This window comes from Lipophrys pholis (genome assembly GCF_963383615.2).
Source record: "Lipophrys pholis genome assembly, chromosome: 1".
NCBI classification, from domain to species: Eukaryota; Metazoa; Chordata; class Actinopteri; order Blenniiformes; family Blenniidae; genus Lipophrys; species Lipophrys pholis.
This window is the reverse complement of record NC_137635.1, coordinates 34,946,568-34,973,453: the sequence shown is the minus strand read 5'-3', so window position 1 is coordinate 34,973,453 and position 26,886 is coordinate 34,946,568. Positions and strand designations below refer to the sequence as shown.

The 26,886-nt window shown below is 40.6% G+C and overlaps 3 protein-coding genes across 6 annotated transcripts; 1 reads left to right on the top strand and 2 right to left on the bottom strand.

The window, feature by feature from the left end:
• Positions 1–611: 611 nt before the first annotated feature.
• On the bottom strand, positions 612–8,777 carry LOC308123417 (mitochondrial import inner membrane translocase subunit TIM44-like). Its single transcript, XM_080485907.1, has 13 exons — positions 8,710–8,777; positions 6,417–6,521; positions 6,011–6,175; positions 5,827–5,907; positions 5,528–5,677; positions 4,604–4,737; positions 4,412–4,497; positions 4,110–4,202; positions 3,485–3,609; positions 2,924–2,974; positions 2,473–2,562; positions 2,125–2,235; positions 612–1,458 (listed from the first exon to the last, which is right to left on the bottom strand). Exons 1-13 carry the CDS (start codon positions 8,737–8,739, stop codon positions 1,339–1,341), a joined length of 1,341 nt encoding a protein of 446 aa, XP_080342033.1. The 5' UTR covers positions 8,740–8,777; the 3' UTR covers positions 612–1,338.
• A 1,241-nt stretch (positions 8,778–10,018) lies between these two features.
• Positions 10,019–15,946, top strand: LOC308112702 (ras-related protein Rab-11B). Its single transcript, XM_080468423.1, has 5 exons — positions 10,019–10,257; positions 13,288–13,483; positions 13,948–14,141; positions 14,688–14,768; positions 15,026–15,946. The coding sequence occupies exons 1-5, from the start codon at positions 10,218–10,220 to the stop codon at positions 15,169–15,171; spliced, it is 657 nt and encodes a 218-aa protein (XP_080324549.1). The 5' UTR covers positions 10,019–10,217; the 3' UTR covers positions 15,172–15,946.
• LOC308112679 (E3 ubiquitin-protein ligase MARCHF2-like) lies at positions 15,677–25,837 on the bottom strand. 4 transcript variants are annotated; one of them, XM_080468383.1, is made up of 6 exons: positions 25,540–25,822; positions 20,760–20,840; positions 19,351–19,656; positions 19,051–19,246; positions 18,448–18,657; positions 15,993–17,784 (listed from the first exon to the last, which is right to left on the bottom strand). In XM_080468383.1, the coding sequence occupies exons 3-6, from the start codon at positions 19,539–19,541 to the stop codon at positions 17,629–17,631; spliced, it is 753 nt and encodes a 250-aa protein (XP_080324509.1). In that variant the 5' UTR covers positions 19,542–19,656; positions 20,760–20,840; positions 25,540–25,822; the 3' UTR covers positions 15,993–17,628. The 4 variants fall into 4 exon arrangements, with proteins under 4 accessions (XP_080324508.1, XP_080324509.1, XP_080324510.1 ...); XM_080468382.1 differs by lacking the exon at positions 20,760–20,840 and having other exon boundaries at positions 15,677–17,784; positions 25,540–25,837; XM_080468384.1 differs by lacking the exon at positions 20,760–20,840 and having other exon boundaries at positions 25,694–25,826.
• Positions 25,838–26,886: the final 1,049 nt, after the last annotated feature.

Genomic DNA, 26,886 nt, shown 5'->3' with positions numbered 1-26,886 from the left:
TTGGGAAACCACATAATGAAAGGTGAACCAGTAGAATGAGAACAAACGGATCAAGAATCTGCGACATAAGACAACAAATGGTCCTTCAGATATGAAGCCAACGACGGAAGGTTGAACGTCATCCAACATAAGTATCAATGTTTGAGTTAAAAGATTCAATAAATATGACTGGCATAACACAAAGTTCTCAAAAGTCATCAAAATAAATCCATGAACCACAATGTTTTTACTGCAATCTGTCACATTGTCTGCAGGATTCACTCCAGCAGGCTCTTTTCTAAATACCGGTTACAGAACAGATGATGAAGACATCCTGCTTTCTATGTTTACATCTGCATTTTGCTTGACTTATCTGGATTATGAAAATTCTTTGATGTGAAAATCAACAGGAACAGAACAGAAACCATCACAACTGCACATTACTGCTGAATCAGATGCTTTAATGTCTTTCAATGTCAATATTTAGGATGTTAAAACCTTGGGAGCTTATTTAATCTCCTCTTATCAGTGCTTTTAGGAGTCATTGTTTAATCGATGAGCTAGGCTACTGAGGTTTGAATTGAAGTGAATTTCTTTCACCGTATTTCCATGTTCTGTCGTCTTGGTTGATGTTTGTTTTCGTCAAGTTTTTTTTTTTTTTTTTTTTTTTTTTTTTTTTTTAACATTTCACTTGTCTATCTTACATACATCTGACAGAAAATACACGTTCAATTCAAGACCATCAAGCAGCACATGTTCATGTCGTCCTCCACATATACCATCACAGATGGAGCTGCTCTACGGATGTGCTGCTTCACATTTCGCCTCCAGTGAGGACACATGTCACAGATTTATACCTTCTGTCCGCATTTGCATTCACTTGCAGCCAAGTTTTACAAAGATGGTGGCGATGTTCATCCTTAATATTAACATTTAAAAACGCGCTCACAGATGGTTGGTAGTGAAAGACGCAAGCTCTGGTTATCTGATGAGAAAGCTGGGTCCGTCCATGCTGAGATTATTGTTTCAGTCCTATTTTCATATTGCAGTCAGTTCTTGATAAGCCAAACGGATCGAGCCTGCGTGAGAAAGCACAAATTCAATTGAATATGTTGTTTTGTTTAACTCCATGGGCATATATGAGTGGTGTGCCAGAGGTTGGTCGAATGCGAACATCTGCACATGGATCCTCCAGGCATCGATGGGGAATGGGAGCGTGTGCAAAAGCAGACTCTGGCAGGGCGGCAAAGATTCACTCTGCACTTCCAAGGTAATGTACACAGGATGTGCATGTAGTTCAGGTACATCTTTGCATCCTTTATGTCCCAGATTAACCTTCTCTACTGCAAGAACCGTCTCCTAGAGGACCTGCTCAGTGCTGGAGGCGGAGATATCCAGAAGCCTCCAGGCTGCATTAGGGTTGAGCTCCTCTTGGTCACGACACAACGCCCAGACATACATCATCCTCATCACTTTCTCCTGTGGAGGAAGGGGAAGATAGGAGGGTCAGCTCGGAGATCAACTTATGGATGGTTCTACACTAAAGGTTCAATTTCCGAATGCTCATAACTCACAACACGGAAATTACATTTATTTTGTGATGAAATTGTTCCGCTGCTCAAGCAAGAGATTTAATTTAAAAACTTCTAATCAACAATGCCGTGATCTGGAGGAGAAATGAAACACAACAAACGATGAGCCCATACAAAGAGATAGCAGCTTTCTTCCAGGGTCCAGAAAGCAGAACATCAGTATGTTTGAATTATCAAAACCTTCATGCAAATTTTCTTTTCTGAAGCAACCTGAGCAGCTGGCATTATTGGTAATGCTAAGAGACGCATTACTGGGGGATGCTGGGGGATTCCAACAAGTTATGCTTGGTTCTCTAACCTCTACATGAGGTGGAGCCTCACAGACTATCTATAGGGGAGAAAAGTATGGCAGTGTGATTGCACAGTGTCACAAAAAGATCCATGCATCACTTTTAATGCCTGTGCATTCGATCCACCTGAATCAATAAACCAATGCCCTGGAAAGTATTTCGATCAGATGCAAAACTCGATGTCTGAATTCAGCCAGCTGACTTGGACTTTGGTAGTATCTTTTAGGGTTTCTGCACCAGAGCTGCAGAATGAGATGACCTACCGGGTCTCCCTCCACAATGTCTCCTTTCGGGCTGCGGATCACCATGACGACCTGAGCCTGGAAGGTGATGATCAGCACTGGGCCTTGGTCCATCATCTTACCCATGGCAAGCTAAATAAACACAAAAGGAAATGTATAAGAAGCATGCACTAAACGGTGGCTATTTGTGGCTCAATTAGACTTTTTAAATGACATACAACATTTTTTTTTACTTTTGCAAAAAAAAAAAAAAAAAAAAAAAAAAAGGTGTACTATGAAGGAAACAAACGAACATAGAAAAATAAAAGCCCACTGAAGTCGTATTCTGGCGATTTATTGTTGGCAACCCGCACACATGAATTCACTTACATCTATGTTGTCGATGTCAAGGATTTTAGACTGGAAGAGAAGCCCCAGAGCTCGGGCTTGCTGGATGGGATGGGCGAGCTGACTGTACGTCTGCAGAAGAACACATGAGGAGAAGAATTATAAACATTCACATTGTGCACATTAGCTATAATAACTCTTTCTGACAGGTAATTGGGAGTACTTGTGGCTGTTTCAAATTAAAATAAACGAGTTCTAAAAACCTGCAGTGTTCCTACCATATTTATTCAAGCCACTTGTATAAACAAAAAGCAATTTTTACTGAAACGTTTTATATATTCTGTTACTTATATTCTTTTCCTGTCAGGTGGATCCTATCTTGTTTTCCTGAGTGCATAAGCACCCACGAATGGGAATTATTGTTGGGATTTTTCCAATGTTAGTTAGACACTTTTTACAAAGTGTGTTTTATCGAATATCAGCTTAAACTTACCGCTTCATAGCACCAGTCCTTCAATACGTCCAGCTCCCCTCGAACCATAGCCTGGAGAAAGAACAACAGTGGGTTTTTGAGGCTTCACTAGTATCATATGAGTGACGACGAACAGCACGCTTTTTGAGAATTACATTTTGCAGATAAATTGCTGGAGTGCCCCTAACTGAGCTCATATAGTCTAAGTGGTAGTTTGGCCAACATCCTGTTAGGCTTCGTCTTTAGATTGATTTATTCACACTAACTCAGTATTCATTTCTTTTAATATAATATTAATTGTTAGAAAAGCTGCCCCAGTAGCTCTTGCTCTCTGCCACGCCACACACTATTCAGTTTCCTGCCACTAGTGACTTGAAATGTATTCAAGTCTTGATTATCTGATGGTTCTACTTCATCAACTCTTAACAAGATGAATAACAAAATCATTCACCAAAATCAAAATCCATGTTAAAAAAATATAGCATTTCAGCAATATGTCTCTGTTTAGCCACTTTGCAAAATATTCCTCAGCAAAAAGTCGAGGAATTAAAAACCTGGAGGAAGTTGGAGGAGTGTGTTTACCTCCAGTATGTTGGGGATGATGTCTTTTTCGCACTGTTTGAGAAAAGAGTCTTTGTCAAAGTTTGGATCTGCCTTCACGATTTCTGTCAGAACCTCCGACATTTCAGTCTTAGAAAAGAGACCACCTGTGAAACAAACGCACAACAACGTCAGCAGAGGCAGCAAAAACATTCTCATTCAGTAATGCCTCGTGCTGCTTCTTCATGTTAGCTGGTGGATGTTAGTGGATGTTGGTGGATGCATGCCTGCAGGTCTTTATTTGTAGCATTTTGTAGTGTTTGTTTGTCCTTCCATCGACCTCCAACAACAACTTAGTCATTTTTGCATTTTGAAATCACTCTGCTTAACTTGCTTTGAAACCAAAATGATAAAAAAAAACTGTGAGATTGAGGTGTCAGAGAGGGGGAAATCTTTTTTTTTGAAAATCAGCAATTATAAGAAGTTACAACACCTTCACATAAACACAACACCTTCATCCACAATGGATGTGTTTCTCTTGCTTTATAAACATACATTAATAAACAAATCAAAAGGAGAGTTTGGTTTTTCATTACAGCTCTATTGTGTAGGGATTATTATATCAACATTTACTGTGATCACAAATTAAATGCAAAATAAACAATACCTAAAAATCCAGTGACTTTGTCAGTCACAGCTTTGGATGCTCTGATCATCACGTTGTCACTTTCATCATATTTCATCTTCATCTCAAAGAACCCTGAAAGATAAAAAAAGTGAAACAAGAATAAGGATAAACTCAACATAGATACTTATATATATATATATATAAATAAAGGCATTTGTGTTTTTTTGTGGCTAAATTCTACATATGTACAAACGCCTGATGCCGGTATTCTTTAAGCTCATCTGCTGCCACCTGCTGCCTCAAGCAAAAATTACACGTGTCTGTGAGAAAAGTTTTCTTACTGTTAAAAACAACATTGTTGTCCTTGAAGTCCTTCCACTGCTGGAACCACTTGGAGTCCTTGTGAAGAACAACCCCCATAGCCTCTCTGCAGTGCAACACAGCACAACAACGTCAAGGGCGGGCCTTAGCTGGAGGTTTCACCTTATTACAACAGCAGTGAGCACTGGTTTGGAGCGGGAACAGTTACTCACTCATTGGCCTCAAACACTCTGGTGTCACTGTCTGCTCCTTTTGATGAGAAATCGCTCCTCTTCCTCAGCTGAGACGGAGCCCTGTAAGGGCCGGCGTCGCCCGTGTCGATCTCCTTCTTCATGGTTTCCACACTCTACGGAAACAATGCAGATTTTCTTTTTTTTTCTTCATTTTTTCAGAATCAGATTCTAAATCCCTAAACCGCTCTTTATGTCAGTGAGTTATGTGCGTTTGGCCAGTCAAGTTGTAGGTGTACATCTGTGTTGAGTCATGTTTTTATTTTTATTATGGTAAGAACAAACTGAAAAAACTAAAACAGTGGAGAAGTCAAACAAAATAAATGAAAGTAAAAAAGTTAATAAATATGCAAAGATGCATCAATAACCATGCTCAAAAAGTAGCGAGAAGAACAAGTTATTTAATAACCCTCCTTTTGTCTATAATATTAATACAAAATGTATAGCTATCAACAGTCACGCAGCCTTAATAGTGATATAAATGTACCCGTTTGTAAATCAATATAACAGTACAACTTTAATAAAAAAGTATATATTATACCAGAATGTATAATAAAAAGGTATATATGAAGGCAATTTATATTTCCATAAAATCATACAATAATTTATATAAAGAGGAGGATGAATAAAATTGAATGGAATAGAAATACTTTATTATTAATTCTAGAGGGACTAGTGATGCACTTCCTTTAATAACCGTATACATTAAAACAACTGCTTGTCTTTAAGTGTAACATAAAGACAAAAACCCTTTGGAACATCAAATTATTGTGAAAATCAAGCTTCAGAACTTCTCAGCTGGACATGATGTAATGAGAAAGATATTGGAGAAATGATTTCCTTCCCAGGTGTGATTTTAAGGATGAAACCTCAGGACTGTATGAGGTTGCAGTTTCCTCCTCTGACCTGTGAGATGGCTTTGAATGCGCTGGTCTTGCCAAATTTTTCTCCTCCTTTAGAGATGGACTCGGCAGAGTGCATGGCCGACCGAGCCGCCTCCCCGACTCCGTCCTTGATCTTCTTCCCAATGTCGGTACGAGTCACCTCCCCGAGGCCCTGAGATGGTGAAGCCACACAGAAACACAGCCAGTAGATTACTACTTGCACGAGGTTGTTGACGCCGACTCAATTTTGCCTTTAGAGCAATGCGGAATAATTGGCGCCACAAAATGTGTCCCGAAACAAACGGAGTCCTGTAACTTTACCTCCTTGACTGTCTCTGACAAAGAGCCAAAGGTTTTCTTAAATACTTCTGATGTCTTCACCGTCTCTGCTTCTATTGATTTCTAGGAAAAGACAACAATAGTGGAGTCATTCTATAAAAAAAAAAAAAAAGAAGAGAGATCAAAGATTGAATCGAAAGATGAAAAGATATCAATATGTTCTCACATATTTCTTGCGGGCTTGCTGCAGGGCATCGGATTCTTCAAGCCTCTTGGCTTCGTCTCTGAACTTCTTGATGTTTTCCTTCATCTCCTGATTCTTACTGAACTCCTGACGAAGGTTATCGACAAACTCTCCCAGAAAACCTTTGCGACCTGAAGAATATCTCACCTAAATAAAGAAATAGAAGGTAGGACTTTATCTGCACTGATTAACAGATGAACAGATTGGCCACAGACCTTCACCAGGAAGTCTTTCTTCACTTGAAACATTGAGAGACGAGACTCATAAGGTGGGAATGACGCGTCGCAAAAAATGCTTTACAACTTTAAGAAAAATTTACAATGTAGACAGCAAACGGGTGCAATCAATAATGAGCAAGGACTATGAAAATGGAAAGATTAGTGTGTACCTGCACAGCTGCAGCTGGACGTCTGCGTAAGCTGCAAGCGTCTCCTCGCCACATGGAGGAGGCCAGAGGCCGGGAGCACAGGGCCAAGGCATTTCTGCCAATCAGCTGCAATGTTAAGACACGGTCAGTCAGTCAGCCACAATAATGAAAGGCTGAGTTAAACACATTGTCCTTGATCTCTATAGAAGAAGAACAAATGTCATTTATGTAGTATGTCTTAAAGACAAGACACCAATTGGTGTACACAACATTTACACTAAATAATAAGCAAGAATCGACAGAGGTAAAAAAGTAAAAAAAAAAAAAACATTCTCAAGGACACAATACACAAAGTGTAGATCTTAGAGGATACAGGTCTGAATAGTAGAGTTTCACACTGCAATAAATCAATAAAAATCCATTATAAAAACTATCGACAACCAATATCATGATCAGTTTGTTGTGTCATGAGAATATTGTTACTCAATATCGCAGTCTTTTGTGTTTTACCCACACACACACACACACAAAAAAGAGTTTAATGGTCCTTTGAGCGCCTTATTTAGCTTAAAGGAACCCAAAGAGCATAAGTTAAATTATTGTAAATTGTATTGTAAAACATTATCTTTCTCATTCCAGGAATAAAAAAGGATAACCTGCAACAAAAGACATGTTAGGAAAGACATCATATACGCCCCGACGGGCAGCTGAATCCTCAACATGATCATCAGTGATAGGAGGCGTCTGTCCATAGTTGTTATGCTGAAGCTTTTTGACAGAGCAGCTGCAATGTGGCTCCATTAATCCAATGGAGGATTGCAGCTGCTAAACAAAACTGGATCTTATTACAAGGTAATACTCAATACCTTGTCAAATGTGTAAGTTACTAATAACAAAAGTTGAATGCACTTCTTACTGAGATTATAGTCACCTGAGGGTCTGAAAACCACAAACATCCAAACTTGACCTTTTTCTCTTGACTTTGCACATTAAGAGTTGTAGAGATATTATTAAGACTTTGCCTTGGGAGCAGCACTCCCAAGTTCTTCCATGGATTTCTAGACACAGATCAGTGAACCTCAGAGCACTGGGTCTTCACAAAGACATTTGTGACTTTTTAGAGGCGTGTCAATGTCATGAAATTCAAGGTGAGCCAAGATCTTATGCCACACTGTTTTATTTTTAACATCTGATGGATTCTGTTCTATCGCTACTAAAGTGCAGGTTTTATGAGGGTTACAAATGATTGCATTCTGCTTTATTTATTGATTTAATGTAAATTAAAATAACACAACATCTATAGTGTTTGGGATCACTCCCAATAATGTAATAAAACTGAATTTAGATGGAATTGAAATCAGAAGAGCGTATGAAACTAAGCTGTAAGGAGTGATCGTAAATGGAAAAACTGTGTTGGCCACACAAATAAATTACTGTTCTATAGAAAAAACTATGGAGCTGTTAAGTACACTGTTAAGTGTTAAGGTCCTGCATTGTAACACCTTCATTCATTGTGTCCTTAAAAACATTGGAAATATTATAGTGGGTTCTACTGATGAGAGACAGGGAACATAATTAATTATGGTATTGTTATGTTATTTGGATCTTTTTTTTCATTTGTTTGGTTTTGTTGTTTTGTTTGTAAGTCTGTTGATATTCCATCTACTTATAAGACAGCCATAAATAATCCACTGGCCTCAGCCTATTCTTCTTCTTGATCACTAAAAGTGAACAGTATTTGTTGTAGTGTGTATCTTATATGAGTTGAACTTTGGCCACAAATAAACCACTTTCATTCATTCACATATACTCTAGTTCCAACCGGTTGGACTTTAAAATTGCACCTTGGAGGTTGTATGATTGCAAAGAATTGTGTGTTTTGACATGAATAATATATCTGAGCCACCAAAAAACTAGAAGAAAAACACTACTCCATGTCTTACACACCTTCTCCATTATAATCCATACATCAGCTTCCTGACAGCTGCTGTCTTGTTGTGTAACATCTCTGCATTGGAAACTATCCTCACCTTTTTACAAACCCAAATTTAGTATTTTCAGCCCGATTCAAGCACAAGCAACGCAAACATGCTGAAACAACGTGCTGATATATATTCAGACAATAATAACAATATAATCGTTTCTGTCTGATGCAACTGGAGGCCTCTGTCTGCATGACGCCCTCCCCACGTCCTCACATTCAAACAAGCGGACTTGAAATAACATTAACGGAGCCGCGCGGGCCTGTTCTCATCGACAAATGAAACCCTGAAACGACGGGAGGCGCACTGAAGGGCACACATGATGTTCTCACCTCGTAGCACCGACACACGGAGGCTGCCATCTTGATCTGGAGATGCGCTGAGGAGCACGTGTTTCCCCGCCGCTGAGGCTGAGGCGCCAATCGACCAATCAGAGCGGAGATGGTGGCGAGGGGGCGGGGCCATCTGTCAGCACGACATTAAAGGAAAAATACACTTTTTTTTTGGTTTTTTAATGATATAATCACAAAAACATATCTTCAGTATTCCACACTGAAATATGAATTTTTATTTATTTTACAAGCTAAAACTGAAACTTGAATACAAAAATAAAAACCCATATCTGATAGAATAGAATATGGAAAGTATGGAAGAATAGAGCTGACAGAAAAACACAACAAAACACTATTAACAAAAAAGTCTGTCAGTGATTTAAATTTGAATGTACTGCCTCAACTAAAAAATGTTCAAGAAGTTAAATGGTTTTTATAGTTATACATTACATCACGTTTTTATTCTTAAACAAACAAAATAAGTTATTTGTGGTTAGCATTCTCTCCGGATTAGCAGAGTGATGAATTTTTCTGGGACACAAATACTTTATGAAATCTATGTTTCCATCATTGTAAATATTTACATTTTGTGATAGTAAAATGTCACTATGTAACAAAGTCATATTTTTTTCTTCAACCTAAATACTAATAAATAATACATATCTATGTACTAATCCTCTATATTTTAAATGTTCTCTTCTAAATTTATAGTTTGTCTATGTCCACTTCTGATATCTAATCAATATATTCCTGTATTACGGATAAGCGGGAGAAAATGGGTGGATGGATGGATATTCTTGTATTACAGTGAGGCAACTTAATGAGTCCTTACATATGTAAATGCACATGCCTTCATTACTTTAACACAATTACTCAAATATCTGTAATTCTATATTTTTCTATCTATAATTAAAGTCTTTCATTATTCAGCTGTTCATACCGCTGCTCCCTTCAACCTCATTCTGGAAAAAAGAGATAGGAGATGGATGGATAGATAGATTCGTTCATAATTTCACGAATATTTAGCATTATTTATTTGGCATCCAAAGACATATTATGCTGAGAATTATTCGGGATTTGGTTGATTATTCTGATAACTGTTTTTTTTTTGTTTTGTTTTTTTACATGTTTTGATCACTTTAGACGCTCCCACACAACCACGAGCATTAAAAGTCGATGGAACAGAAGTAATGTGGTTATTTGAGGCGGCGTGATTCTGCTTTTCATTGAGAAGTAGTTTGAGCGCAGGGTCTGCTGGCACGTCAGTACAGCACGCCTCCCAGCGGCAGCTATGCGCACTGCAGGGACTCCTCCCCTCCCTCTGCAGAGTTGGGAGCGCTCCCTTTCTGCGGCCAGCTCGCCTTGACAGCCAAAACTGGCGCAGAGTCTGGGCTCAAACCGTTTCCAAATATATATATTTTTTTATTTCTTTGCCACATTAGCGACAATTCATAGCCACACTTTCCACTCATCCTCCGGACGCACGCGTTGGAGCGGCCTCGTCTAGAATGGGGAACCGAGACGATGAATACGATTTCTTGTTCAAAGGTAAAAAAAAAAAAAAAAACAGAGAGAGAGAGAAAAGATGACTGCATTTCCCTTTACACGGGCTCACACCGACAAAGCTATGCTTTACAAGAGCCTGTATATCTCCTATTGTCTCGTTTTCTTCTAGCGGCTGTGCGCATTTTCTTTTATTGGAAGCTGTATTTATTTTCTCGGAAACTGGCCCGGGTGATAATCGGTTGTTGTAATTCCCACATAATGCTGTCATTGTAACATCACAACGCTTGCAGCTGTATTTATAGGTAAAGGATGCAACAACTCGTCTGAGCCCTGCCTCTTTTTTTTTTTAAATCAAACTTTAATCAACTCACACAACAACTTTTACAGTTTGATTGCTCCATTTAATGTTTTGTTGAGGTCGATTAAAGGCCTTCTAACCTCTCTACGTCTACTGGTGATAAGAGTCACCCCCCAGATCAGGATGTTGCTTCTTATTACCAGGAGCTCCAGTGTTCATGCATGTTGATGTTATTATGATCCTCACAGGGATGATGGATTGTCTGCAGGCTGGACTCAGGTCCAGTGTTTATCTTTAGTGGCCAGTTGGATTCAGACAGCCTTCCTTTGATCGTGATATCAGCTCCTGTGGCACATTAACATCCCGGGCCTGTAAAAAGCAAAAGGCCATTTAGATGTAACAAAGTATCCTCTGTGGTATGAATGGGGCATCTGCCGGAGGCGACAGACCCCCCCCCCCCCCCCCCCCCCTCCCTCTCTCTCTCCCTCTCTCCCTTCACTCTTTGCCCGAGTCGTTGTCTGCGTTCACCGGCCGAAACAGGAAGGGTAAGGCGGCCTGAAACTGCCGATTCAGGTTCTGATGATGTCTGTTATCAGCTTCCTGCAGCCCGGGCCGATGGTGATGTCGGCCGGGACAAACTTGGGCTCTATTTCCTTCTGTGGAGGAAACAAGAGAGGCTCCACCTCTGCTGCTGCTGCTGCTGCTGTGAACTGCAGCTCTCTCCCCATAATCAATCACCTCTCTCCTGTGATCCATTCACATCAACCAGTGCAGTTCATAAACCATTTATGTTGTGTTTATACTAAGAATGCTGGCTGTCTATAGTCAGTACCATGCAGTCACAATATGGGATTCATGTATCTCTGTTGGTCTTGTGTTTTGATTGATGGTTGATTTAGGATCCTGGCCTGCGTGATCCTGTGACTTCACAAGGTCATTTAATCATATTTTTTTATCTGTAAAGCAGTCTATCTAATATACAAGTTAAATAGCACTGAGTTTTGTTTGTTAATATAAAAAGAAATGATAATAATGCACCACATAATGACGACAGTCTATTTCTGTGCGTGGATACACCAAAGCATTCTTCTGCTACAATGCTTCATCCAGGTCGAGGTCACAGAGGGTGAAAGCTGTCCCCAACAGGTTTGCTGGCCAATGCAGTGCTGACACAGAGTCACAAATAACACACATATAAGACAGTAATTGGCCCAAAAGAGAAAATTGACAGGGAAAGAATCCAGTTTGAAACCCTGTGAGGGGGGAGGCAAGAGTACTAACCTCTACCGCACCGTTCCATTACTCAATGTAATATGTTGCACTACTATGTTGGTATGGCTTTGTAACATCTCCTGAGGTTTGTTGCCACAACTAAGCCCACATATCAGCATGTATCCATTTCATGGAGCACATAAACACAATCACGCCTTTGTGCTCTTTATTGCAATCTTTAATTAGAACTTGCAAAGCTGCTGAAACCTGCCCAAAGACAACTGAACAGAGAAAAGTCACAACAAGACAGAGACTCAGCTGCCTGACACCGTTTTCACTTCATCCCCACACTCTGGTGTATTTGACCAATGCATCCAGCATAACGTTCATCCTCACTCCTCAACATTGAGAGACTGCATTATCATATGATCTCCTGTTAAAGTAATCCGAGGCAAGGTGAACTGATTTTTAAGTGAAATATAAAAACACCTTGAACGCATATGAAGGGCAAATTTAATCCACCGACTCTGCCAACAAGTGCGAGTTGCAAAAGACACAGCATTTATGCATAACATCCATCCATCCATCCATCCATCCATCCATCCATCCATCGTGCATGCCTGGTGCATAGCAACCCTACATTATATGCAAAAGTTATTTCGTTATATTTAATTACAAGAACTTGCTACTTTTAAACAGAAGATGAAAATCAGAGATGCACTTCTGATGTGATATGTTTTAGTGTATGAAAACGTGTATTTGTGGTAAGAACACTCGCTTCATAGAAAGAGTGTTGTGGTTTCTAGTCTGACCGGGGTCTATTTGTTCTGAGGTTACGCGTCCTTCCTGTGCATGTGTGGGTTTAAAAATGCTCTTGTTTTTGTTCCTGCGGTTCAAAAATATGCATTTGTAGCAAATTCCTCTAAATTGCCCTTATTTGAGTGTGTGAATGTGTGTGGCCTGTGACTCACAGTTGACCTGTCCTGAGTTTACCCTGTGACTGCCACCCCGCGGGCCTGATTTGGATAAAGCAGCATAGAGGATGAAAGAAAAATCTGAATTCTGTAACGGAAACACCGATCCTTAAAATATACTAGAAATAACCACAGCACTTAACATTGTTCCCCTTGAAATATACAGACCTATCAATAATTCAGTGGAGTTTATTCTCCACACTGAAAAAAAACAAAGTTCTTAGAAACTCATATTCGTCATGTTGAGCGTTTGAGCAGCTCTGCAGGGAGACATCAAGAACAAAAGTTAACTTTTTCAAATGGGAGATCTCTCAGGACATGCCAGGCTTGGATTCCTGTTAATATGATTTGATCAGTGGGTTATTACCATTTTTTTTTAGCACTCATGTTGCTCATTTTATATATTTCTGCTGTTGTGTTGTTGCTGTTGTGTGTTGCTACAGAGACATACACGGAAAACACGAAGCGTTTATAGCACTGCTTTGCGTAATGGATTGGATTTAATTAAACAGGGCCCACCCCCTGCCCCTCCCGTCGCACCTCCGGTACAGATACACTTGCTTCATCGTTTCCTCTTTCTCTGCACAGTGGTGTTGATTGGTGACTCGGGCGTTGGGAAGAGCAACCTGCTGTCTCGATTCACACGAAATGAGTTCAACCTGGAGAGCAAGAGCACGATTGGGGTGGAGTTCGCCACACGCAGCATTCAGGTGGATGGCAAGACGATAAAGGCGCAGATCTGGGATACAGCAGGACAGGAGCGCTACAGAGCCATCACCTCGGCGTGAGTCCGTCCTTGTGTTGCGCACTGGGATCTGCATGTTACCAAATATGTCACAGTGTCGGCAAATACTTCAGCTCTGCAGTCAAAACTGACACTCTGTCTTTTAAACCAGATCATTCAAACTGCGGGAGATTTGTTGGGCATTCTCTATGGGACATCTGTAGAGTTAGCATGTAGCACTACAAATAAAAAAATATATACATATAAACACTTAATGATATGAAAACTGCTTTGCAATAAAGTAAACTCCATGAGCCAATGATTTGATGAGATCAATACTGCCAGAACAGCTGAAAGCATCTTTTTGGGAAAAAGACTACGCCTAACTTAGAACAATCACCTCATAGATTCTTTCAAAGTGGACAGAAATTTTGTTTAGTGGCACAAAATATATGGACACAAGGATTGTTGTATCAGTTCCTACAGTGAAACATAACATGCATTCGTCTTTATCTCGGTCACAGATACTACAGAGGAGCAGTCGGTGCCCTGTTAGTGTATGACATAGCCAAACACCTGACCTATGAGAATGTGGAGCGCTGGCTGAAGGAGCTGAGGGACCATGCCGACAACAACATCGTCATCATGCTGGTGGGAAACAAGAGCGACCTGCGCCACCTCAGGGCCGTGCCCACAGATGAAGCTCGCGCCTTTGCAGGTACTGCAACAAGTGGTTATTTTTTGGTTCACGGCTGCATCCTAAAGGTTTTCAGATTGTTAGATGTTATTGTTACCATCCTCACTAGACCATCACAGGGCAAACACTGATAACCACACACTAATACACACTAAGACACTATCACTCATGCCTAGAGGCACTTTAGAATCACTGGTGAATCGAAAATATTTTTGGACCGTGGGACGAAACAGAAGTACCCATGCATGCACACAGGGACACAAAACTCCAAACTTCATAGAACTTGGTACGCCGCACAAGAGAACTGCTCCACACTTGGTTGAGATTTTTTGCGATGATGCAACATCTCTTGAAGACATCTGAGGTACACACCAAGCACTTGCATGTACAATGATTGTGATCACACCTGTCTTTCTCTGACATGATATCTATGAAAGTCACATGTAAATGTCTTTGTTCTGAACACGTCCACATGGGACTGATTAGAAGGCAAAGAAAAGTGTTGTATTAGCGCTGTGGGCTTCTGGTGCTGTTTGAATAAGGTTTTCCCCTCTTATTGTCCCACAGAGAAGAACAATCTGTCATTCATAGAAACTTCAGCCTTGGACTCGACAAATGTTGAAGAAGCCTTCAAGAATATCCTCACAGGTACATCTGTGCACACAACATGAATAAGAAGAAATCTAAGGTGTCTTTCTTAAAGCAAACCTCAGTTTAATAAGGGTTAATCTCATCACAACTGAAAACAGTTACCTTTGTTGTTGTCCTAAGAGTGAGAGGCGTATAATTGTATTCCTTTAATTTAATTTTCATTCCTCATGTGGTTTTGAAAGAGTCACATTTTAGCATTCCAAGTAAACAACTTTTTCTCTTTTCATTCCATCCTCTAAAAAAAAAAAAAACAGAAATATACCGCATCGTATCACAGAAACAGATCGCCGAGCGGTCTGCCCATGACGAGTCTCCAGGAAACAACGTGGTGGACATCAGCGTGCCACCGACCACCGACGGCCAGAGGGGGAGCAAACTGCAGTGCTGTCAGAACCTGTAACCAACGTCGAAAGCCTTTCCTCACCTGGGTCAGTTAGTAATTGAAATACGCAGTGTTGATATGCTTCCATCTGCTCGGGGGTGCAATGTTGCCTGAATCTGCACTTTTCAGATCAGTGGAATCGCTTCCATTATGCCACAACACGACCAATCAAAGAGAGAAGCAATTGAATCGATTTCAAGTTGTAATCTGACCCAGGTTTAGTCTGCTACACCCAAGGGCAAAAAACAGGACTGGTGGTACCATGTGAGCAGCGACCAGTTCACCACCATAGTGTAGCAGAAAGACCGTGTAAGCCCAGTTTGTGGTTTTTGCTCTGATGGATGGTCGTTACCACGTGCTGGAGGTGCTGGGTGTCAACGCTTGCTTATCAGCAGTCCTGTTTTTGGGCCTCTCTACTCCTTGTTCAGTCATCATTTCAAAAGTGGTTGTGACGCTGCTGACGCTTATTTCATTTTGTGTAAAATATCTTTTTTTTTTATTTTTTATTAGTTTGTTTGATTTTGATAGCTTGTCTGCTCACATACATTATATTAATGCCATGAATTAAATTTTACAATATTATGTTGGAGTGTCTGCTTTTGTGTGTGTGTGTGTGTGGAGGGAAGGGGGGGGGGCAACATAAATCATCTTTATCTCTGGACTAAACTGTGACTTTTCATCTTTGCAGTGTTCAATTGAGTAAGCTGGATTTTACCGGTTTCTAATAGACATACTTCACATAAATAATTCAGTCCAGTGGTCCAGAGGGGGTGAAAATTAAAACCAGCTTGGTGAAAAAACATTTGTTGTGCCTTCTATATAAATGTGTACTCCTTCTCACTTCAGCCTGAATCAGACATTTTTAATAAAACCATGTCAAAAACAGAACTCATGGTTTAATTGAACAATTAAACAACTGAGCAGAGACACACACCTCTGAGCAAAACTGCTTCTCTGTGAAGGTAAAAAAAAAAAAGTACCATGGACAACAAAATATTGAAGTACCATCACTTTAAACAGCATTTAAATACAGCACCGGAGTAAATTCTCCTAAAAGCCATCACTGCTGTTTACATTCATGCTATTTGAAGAGCATCAAAAGGTTCAGGTAAAAATTTGGCTCATTTGAAGTAGGAATGCGTGAAGACGTCGTGTTGGTATGTTAGTCACTTCATAGTGTATTGACAAATGTGTGTTTGATGCTTGTAACATACTTTCTAAGTACTGCACTACACCATCGGATCAATCGATTTAAGGATGTAAGCAAACCACAATGAGTCCAGGAGTCCCTCATGTTTTATTGCACAATAACCCAACTTTCCAGGGGGGATGCAGCAGGAAGACTACAAAGAACACAAAATACTTTCGGGAAACGCTGCACACATCAAATGACGTCTCGAAACACATTTTTCTTTTGCACCTTCGTCAAGCGCCAGCCTGCTCGGATACGTTGGCGTTTTTAAGATGGGTCTGCAGTCTCCCTATTTCAAACACTGTCCTCTCCTCTATTTAAAAATGCATCTCCTGTGATGCAAAACATTATTACTAGTCTTTGCCAGGCAGGTCAATTAATGGATGGTGCATTTACAAGTGGAGCAGGGTTGTTTGCTAATGCACTTTTATGAATATAGAAGGAACATCATCCAATTAGATCGTAGACACTTCTCCACACCTTCAATACCATTTTAACTGCACTGCAGTTTGACAGGTTAGTAGTAATGTTCGTCCGCACACACACACGCACAACAATCTTCACTGGCCCTGTTGACACGCGTGACAAATACAAGATGCTGCCGCCGACTAAGGAAAAATTATTCGATTTTCAGTCTTCAAAAAGCAATGAAAAAGCCTCACCTGGAAAATTAAAAAGGGTTTGGATTATAGACAAGGACATTGGAATGAGTGACTGTCACTCTCTACTTGTCAAAAAAAGAAAGGAAAAAAAAAGGACTATTCACAGATAGACTTTGTCACTCGCATTTTTAGATTATTATCCTCCGCAGGGCTAATGTTTCACCCATTGTTTAAAAACTGCTAAATACACTGTGAGGGGGCATGGGGGATTCATAGGTAGTGAATATGTTTCTTATTATACTGTAGTAGCATGCTGATTCAGTTATATCCTGCTACATTAGCTTGTGTCCTAGTATTTCATAAGTTTGTGTCACTGATATAAAGTTGGGCTGGTTAGTCCATTATCCACGTGTCCAGCTGCTCACATCCCAGCACTGGCTGTCTGCGGACAATTCGTGTTTTCAACTGCGACTCCGGAACGAGTTCTTCCCAATATCACGTCTGTGGTCGCCCGACACCACAGTAGTTTTACATCAAGTGCTTCAATAAAACAAAACAGGAGGATTTAGTAGCGCTTCCCTCTCAGAATGGTCCATATGAAGTGCAAAAGTTCATTAATATGATTAATCTTGTTTTTAGAGAGGCCTTTCATTTTCAGTATTCCTCTTGTCACCGCTCCGCTCATACGATGGTCTCGTCAGTCATTTTCTTGGTCGACTTGGTTGGCACTGAGCGCTGGGTGGTGTGTGCCCCTTTCATGTCGGGCATGAGCAGGCGCACTTTCTGATTGGTCCTCCTCCACTCCGAGTACAACTGACAGTGATATCGAAATGACACCTGCAGTTGAACACAATGAAGATGGGGACGGGAGAGACAAAGGGTGACAAGGAAGATAAAGATTAAGGTCTGTGAAAGTGACAGAGGGGTTTGAGCGCAGTTCATGAACAAGAGGCAAAACGCCGCATGACAGGCGATCAAAACATGTGACCAAAAAAGCCATCTTTAGTGATCATAACAAAGGATGAATTATTAAAGGATTATTTTTCTCAAGATGTTTTTTTGAGGAGAATGAAAGAATATGACCTAATTAAGTAGGTCTAGTACTGGAAAAGTGTAGGTGAAAGCGAGTTTATTCTCTCTACTCTTTCCCAGGTATACATGTATGTGTAGGCTTAAGGATTCTGTGCAACATTCAAACATGTCTGCATAATCATTACATTTCTCCACCGTACTTAAATCTTATGCATGTTTTTGCATAGGTCAGACCCAGAAAATAAATGTTGTACAATAATCAAGATGAACAGATTTATCTGTGGGTGTGGTTGTGCTAATATTGTGTCAAAGCCAGATCAGTTATGTATAAAATAAAATGTGTTAAAAAGTAGAATCCTGGATCCTGGAGGCAAAAGCCAAATTGGAGAAACGCATTTGCTCTGTTCTGTGCCAACATGTTCAGAATGTTTCTTTTGGCTGAGGGATTATAAGTCAGTGGTGCTTTACCAGTGTCCAGAGGATGTAGATGGTGAAGAGGGCGATGGTGAGTGCGATCAAGCCCACAGCCTCCAGCCTGCTCTTTAACTGCAGGTGGTCCTGGGCCCCCCTCAGACACAGCCACCCGGAGATGGCTGCCAGGGGTGTGATGAGGAGGAAGCAGGCCATGTCGCATAACAGCGTGCGCTTCTCACTGCGAGGGCCGGGGTCCTTCAGCCACTGAGCAACAGTACAAATAAAGACGTCAAAGGTGCATGGGACAAATTTGATTTATTCTCAGTCTTCTCAGACAATGTTGATGTGATTTAGTAGGATTTTTTTTAATGAATATGTATGCTTTTTGCTACCTGCATTAACAGATTAAAAATCTTATGTGTGAAAGCTATTTGAAATTAGACTGACAACTAAAAATGATCTCAAAAGTTGAAGATCCTACTTGACACATCGTTTTCTTTGTGAGCTCAAAATTAATCTCAAAGGCTTTCACAAAGAATGCAAAACGTCAGCACGAGGCTGAACGATACGCCACCAGCTTCCGACTCGTCGGTGTGCTCATTTTCACTTATTCTCATCTAAAAACAGGAAAGACAAACTCAAACCGTGAACTCTTACCTGTGTGAGTGGCTGTGGCCGCCGTTCGATAGTAAACTCTGTGTGACAAAGTTCACAGTAGCTGGTGTTGGAGGATGACAGCCACTTCTCCAAACAGCTCTTGTGCACTTTGCCCAGTGTCCCAGTGCAGTCACAGGGTGAGAGCAGCGTCTCTCCTCCGGCTCCCTCATGACAGATCCGACACATTCCCACATCACTGTGCACAATAGCAATGGTAGAGCATTAAAGGTAGAAATGTGACAATAAGCCAAATTCAATTGAGAAACAATCTGCTACTTTGTGGACTATTGAAGTTCTTACCTCTGCAAGCTCACTGCTTTGACAATGGTTGAGAGTGGGCGGCCATCTTTTGCTGTAACCTTGGCGATATACTGGGCCTGCGTGGTGGAGTCAGACTCCTCCGAATCTTTGGAGGCATCCGATTCAGCGTTCCCAGAATAATCACAAAGGGAGCCGGGTAGGTGGCAGCACCCCGATGAAGACATACTCATCTGAGGGCGAATGTGATGAAGATGATGGCGGAGGCAAATTCAAATGAAGATCCGTTCCAGCACCTGATATCTTCGTCCCCTCCTTCCCTCTGCCGTCCACCTACAGAGCAGATGCCTGCGGAACAACACGTGAACACAAGAGACAAAATATTAGCCCCCATAAGTATGATTTGATCTCATGCAAGACTAAGATTCTTCATACGTCTCAGTGATGTCATGGTAATGGACAAACTGTTTCTCTCTCTGAAGTACAATTTCATGCTGACTATAATACAGTTTGCTCTCTTCTCTTGCCGACCATAAGGTTTGATTCCTCCCCAATTCTTTCAGAATTCACAAGACTGGGGGGGGTAACCAGGACAGATAAGCAAGCATTGCAGCAGTTTAAGCGGCTTGTGAGTCTCTGCACTTATATTTTTAAATAGTCTTTTTGTAATCATTATATATGAGCACAACTCAAAAGTCCTCAAATCAATTAGATAAAGCTGCAGTCAGAATAATAGTCTGTTGGAAGGATTCAACCTGACACTGTTGAAATCTTAAAGTTTTCACGAAAAACCCAATTTATCAAGTTTTACTTTTTTGTGTGTATTAGTAATCATATAGAGTTTTTAAGTTAGCTCATGTTCAGTCTGCTTTATTCTGTTCACTTGTTATTACCGTTTGATTAGTGTATCTCACATTCATTGTATTTTCCAAATTATATTTTGATTGATTGTTTTATAGACGGTCAAAATGAGAATTAAACAAGACGAGACAATAGATTGACATGCTCTATGTGAACATGTTGGTATGTTTACTCACTAACAACTTCCTCTGGGACACATACTAATGTGATCCTTATAAAGTTTGCTTTAACAGAGTTACTCAACTTTGGTTGAAACTATCAAAGAGGTTTTGACTCACCCCTTTATTTAGGCAAATCTTCCAAACTAACAATAACAAAGTGATGACAGTCACAAAATCCATGTTGAGAAATGCAAAAACATGTCTAGTAAGTAATAGTCCGAGTACTTCTTATCACGTTTTACATTTAGAACATAAATGAGGAGAGGAGGAGTTGGTAGTGTAAAAGATGTGAAAACAGGCGAGTAGACCCTTTTACAGACATCCACTGTGTATCAAATGAGAAGCACTTTTAAACTTTAAGTGATGGCAACTGATTGATTTGTGGTCAATTTGGCACATTTAAAAAATTGTCGTATATAAAAAGCACACCTTGGTGCGTGTTCTGTTCAGTGGGAAACAAGTCCAAATAGCTCTTTGAGTGTTGAAGGTTGCCGACCCCTGACCTAGACCCTGCGAGAGCGGGGGCACAAAATGAAAATAACGATTGACAACCCAGAACACGGCACACGAGTCAACCACAGCAACAGCAGGACACTCACTTCAGGTGTGCACCTGCGGCTGGGAAAAAAATAACATCACTTAGGGGCCTTTTACATTTGCATAATTCAGGAATCAGTTCACTTGGAAGGGAGGGGAGCAGAGGATTTTTATACCTTCTTTTGGTTGTTGTGGCGTTCACATTCACTTTTGAGACCAAATCAAACTGCCTGGAAAATGCAATGCAATTACAACAGCTGCTCATTTAGGGGCGCTGTCGCTCAAAACAAACACTGACCAGAGAGGAAGTGAAGAAGAAACACGGCTCATTGATTGGCCTGGACCAAACTTGGAAGTCCTACTACTTTAGCTTGTGGTGGCTAGGCAAGTTAGCTCATGGCTAATGGGTAGCCCTGCCCACTAGAAAGATTGTTTACAAACGAACCCAGACTTAGCATTTGAAGGGGACCAGCGATCACTTGTTAGCTCCGGTTCAGAGTTCGTGGGCGGGTTCACGTTGTCCAAACAACAGAGGACAGAAGGAATGGAAGGAGGAAGAGTGATGGAGCTACTGGGGTGGAAAGAAAGAGGAAGGAGGCAGAAGATATTTAAATGGGATTCTAAAGGCAACGGGACTAATATATATATATATATATATGTGTATGGAGCAGTAGGAATAGTATAAACTAGCTACAACTAGCAGATGGTGGTAATGCAACTTCGTGGATGCCAACTGCTGCTAAACGAAGACGAAGAAGGGTGTCTTGAAAGGCCCCTGATTCAAGGTACATTACTGATGATGCGTCCCAAAATGTACATCTTTCCCATAACTCAGACCCAGCTCTCACACAGGAAACTTTATGTGACTACCATCTTTTGGCACAAAGTACAGTTTAACGTCACGCCCCTTCAGATCATCTTGGACTTGTGATTTGTTGTCTGTAAATAAATCTAAAGGCTGGCTTACAGTAGCTATAAGTACTCACCAAACCATCCATTCATGTAAACATTTCATAGACAATGGGACAATACTGCTAAATACTACGGCTGAACGATTTCGGAAAATAATGTAATTGCGATTTTTTTCCCTTAATATTGCGATTATTTATTCAAGGTCCTCTTCTCATGTATTTTTCAACAAACACAAGCAATAAATTAATCTGTAAATCTGTATTATAATAAACAATATCAGATTTATCATACATAAATTGTTCTTTCTTAGAGGCTAGGCTTATGTTAAGATAAAGTTTAAACAAAGCATGTATTAATTTGAAAGACAGTTTATTTATCTTCCACTTCAATTACAGTTACTAAATACTGTGACTTACAGTCTTGTAAGCGTTCACCACAACAAGCCGACCGCTTGTCCATTGTGCTTATCAAAGCCATAAACCCAGGCTTGGTCACTATACTAATGCAGGGCTTGACATTAAGGATCAAACTATCTTTGTTCCATTTGGACAATGTGGGGGTCTACGTGATGACATCTTCTCATAATAAACTAGTTCTATCTTTCAAACCTCAGAATCAATTTATTAATTCCTGGGGAAATAATTTAGCAACGCAACACAAACAGTAGTGTTTCCAGCTCTAACGCAACACAAATGATTGGGACTATTTTCAGGGAGTTTAGCGCGGAGGAGGACGCAGCTTCACGGAAGTTTGAATCAACTGCTCCAGCGGAGGAGCGAGTTGTTCATTGTTTTGATGCCGCGGTCAGTGTTGTTCTCCTCGGGGAGCTGGCATTTTAAAACGGTGACGTCTGTTGACAAAGCGACCGCCTCGCTGTACAACTGCTTTGCAAACATCCACATTGCTGCGTGGCTTTGTGGTGTTTTGAGCGTAAAATCCGTCCAAACAGCAACATGTTGAAATGAAAAGTTGGATAGCACAGTGCTACTTCCCTAGCCTGCTCGCTGGCTGCAAACTGTGGAATGGATTTCCTGATCCATTACTCCATGTGTCATTGAGACCCGCCTCCCTTCAGGAAATCCAGTCCACAGAGCAGCAGCCAGTGAGCAGAGCAGCAGCCAGTGAGCAGAGCAGCAGCAGGGAAACACTTGTGGAGTCATTTCTGCAACAGTGAAGCACAGACGAGGCTTCATGGATCAGATATGTCCGCAGGTTGGATCGGAAATTTCCGATCCGTGAATTACATTGATATCGGAACCCGATACCGGGTTGGATCGGCTCCATCCCTAAAAAACACTAGCCCGTTGGGGCAAGGTGGGCAGAGGATTCACTTGCCCGAGAAAAGCTTTTACCAGCCCCGGACGGTCGGACAAGCCTTAATGTCGAACCCATTAAATGGGCATCATATCTTTCACTATGAACTCCGTTATTCAATTCAATTTTATTTGTAAAGCGCTAAATCACATCAACAGACATCTCAAAGCGCTCTTACAATGATAGAGGACAACAGAACCCAACTAAACCCTTCCAAAGCCACCAGATGTAACAAGCAACAGTGGCCAGGAAAAACTCCCTCGCAGAAAGAAAAGTTCATAAGAACTCCCTCTTCAGGAAGAAACCGTGGGGCGGACCCTAGACTCTGGAAGGGCGGCCATCCGTCTTGACCGGTTGGGGGGAGAAGTACATGGGATAGGACAGGGAGAGAGAGGAATAGAAGAGGGAGAGAGAGAGTGGCAGACAGGCGAGATAAATACAAATACTAAGAAAAGTCTATGATGAGCGTTGGTCTGATGATGAACCAATCTCAGTCTGGAGTTTAAGGGCCGTGCCGTTGCGGTGGGGTCACGGTGCTGTGGTGGAGTCGGGTAGTAGGACCGTCATGGCTTGAGTTATTTCCACCTGCAGTTTCGAACTATGTTCATAAGTAATACTGAGTAATACTGCTGCTCTGCTCCGCTCACTCACGACGTATATGTGGACGCATGACACGCGCAGGACACTCAAGTCGTCACGTGACCAGATCACGTGAGCAGTCAAATTGCAGCCCTTTCGATTAGAAAATCCTGTTTTATCATATCGCGATATTATCGCAAATGCAATTAATCGTTCAGCCCTATCTAAATACTGTCTTCATGTTTCATTTTGACATCTAGATTTGTCAATGCTGGCCTGCTGTAGAAGAGAAGTATGAATAGTGCAAGTTAAGATGCTAAGATGTTATGAAAGTAAGAAAATCAAACCTTTTCGCTACAATAACAGACAACTGAAGTGACAATATATTTTGTTGTCTTTTCTGCCTAAAACAGCATCTCAACACAGACACAGAGACACATTAAAAAAAACTTTCCGTTCAACTCAAGTCTAACCGATTATTGATATCTTTGTAAATGCAAAATGGAAATGAAATTTCCTGACGGCGCTATTGCATCGCATTACATTTGATGTGCCATGATTAAGGCCCTTGGGCCAAAACTGGCATATGACAGGGTCCAATGTGGCCCACAAGATGACATTTTAATTTCTTAAAAAAAAAAAAAAACATTTACTGGAATTTTTACATAAGCATAACTACTGTTACTAATTTATTAACTAAATATTTCACTGTTTTAGTATAAGAGGACATAACCCAACCTCAAAGCTCACTATCTTATTGACAAAGTAGCATCAAAGCCACATTGTACAGATTATTTATTATTTATTATTATTTGATTAAAAAAACATATGCATGCTTGGGGCTACATAACTATGCAAATAGCAGAAATTTGCATTTTTTTTTTTTTTTTTTTACTTTGGTCAGATTTATGTAAAAATATACTTTATTAAATGTGAGCCTTCTTCACATGCTTGCACCTTTTGCATTAAAACATTGAAAAGGTGTCTAGTTGTATAGCAAATGGTATTTTGAAGGCTATTATGCTATCTTGTTGCTTGTATATGGCCTGCTTGAGGTCAAACTGGGCTGTATTTGGTAACTGGATCTAAATGAGTGCCACACCCCTGAATTAGACATAGAAACGGATGAAAAGGATGGTGTTTGTTGTGGAGGACACTGATACACATCGTCTTTGCAGGAATGTGTTATGTAGGTATCATCATTTACCCCAAAATGCAGGACTACAACAATGCAATGCACGTGTCATATGGAGAAATCATGAAACCAATACAGTCTGTGTGCATTTTTCAACAGAAGCAATATTAATGCAGAAAAATTATAATGTGGCTTGTTGGATGGAGAAGTGTAGCAGTGAGCACGTTACAATGAACATGTTGGTTTTCCAGCTGTACCTCGAGGTTGAGGAAGGGAATTCAAGTGATCGTCTCAAGGAAACAAATCTAGTAATCGTAATCTCAAACAACAGCCAGCACTGCATTAACGCTGAGCTGTCACAGCCGTTTAATCAGACAGAAGCAAGCCAGGTATTGGCATTTCACACGAGTGTGTCGTTATTTTTACAGTTAACAACGATCTTTCTCCTTATTACTCGCCGAGAAGACTAAAACCCCGAATTGTCAGATTGCATGGGATTAAGACAGCTACTCTTCAGAGTGCTGCTACAGATTAAATCTCATACTAGCGTAATATGAGCATGACTGCCACCGTAGAAATGTAACTGCCGAGGGGAGGTAAATGTGGCTAAACGCAAAAGTCCGTTCTTTGAAACAAACACAAGCAGGTGGTAACCAGCCAGCGGACATACGATGACAAGAAAGAAAAAGCTTGCGACGAGGGTAAAACCAAATATCTGTTAAATGTACTCACCCCACGGCCTTCTTTTTCAAGCCTCGGCCTGAACCTGCGCTGGTCAAACAGACGCTAGCCGAGCTAACGGGGCAGCACTAGCTACAAACTATGACACTGACGTCTAAGCAAATGTTAACGACGAGTAGAGATGCGCCAGACGTGCGCTGTATACCCTCCATAGCTGCCGCCGTGTCTCCATTGGGTGATACTGATCGGAAAGATAGAGCCGTTTCCTCCAGGATTAGTGGCCACAGCTAACGAGGCTAACTGGGTAGCAATCAGGCAAGCCTACCTCGGCGTCGCTCAGCTGTGCGTCGGTCACGTGACCCCGCGTGCTGCATTCGTTATTTACAGTAATACGTGACTACTTCGCTCGTTACGCTCCTGAATCATTAATCAAACTAGCAAATACAAACGAGAGAATGTGCTGTGTCAAATCAAACGTTTAAGTCAACATTTAATGGATATCGACTAAATTCACGAGTCATTTGTCGATTTGTTTGAATGTCTGTGACATAAACACAGTTGCGAACCAGCAGTTGACCACTGACACTGAACGCAGCACACATGAAACAAACGCAAAACCATCTCTATTGTGTTCACTTTAGCTTTAAATGTATTAGTTCATGTTTTCAAGCTGTAATTATAAGTTTGATTTCAACAAGTGTAATGCAGTATACTCCAATGTGGAAACAACTGTAGTAAGTTATTGCAATATAACACCAGCAGGTGTCAGCATTTAGTCGAAGGGCTCCTGCACCAAAGAGTCAGGGATGTTTAATCAGTACCAAGGAATTTCTTTGAATTTGTTTTTGCAATAGTTACATAATTATTGCCACTTTTTTCCTTTCAATATTATGATTTAATATAATGGTTCAAGAAACAAACCTGACTGTGCAGGAGAGGAAGGAAGACTAAAGCAGCTTACCTGAAATCCTCTCCATCAATGAACATTACTGCAGTATAATGAAAATAAAAACAAAAAGGGATGAAGGAACAAGAAGCTGCAAAACTAACAAAGAAGTTAATAAAAACAGTCACCGAAGTCACACAACATATCAACTCAGAATCAGTTATACACTATTTGGACAGGAGAAAATGTAGATTTCAAAAAACCCGTGAAATTTGAAAAGTTGATGCTTGGAAGTACAACAAAGTAGTAAGTGAAAGTGTTTTTGGTCCCTCATTAGGTAGAAGTGAATGTCTGATGATAAGAGGAAAAGGCTGTGAGATGTGTCAAGAATGTCTTGTTTATTGTTAATCAATTTGTACATAAGTATGTATGTTTGAGTATTAATAGATGACAAGAGTAAAAGTTAAAACTTTCCAAACACAGTTGACTCTTGACTTATGGAATATGAAAAC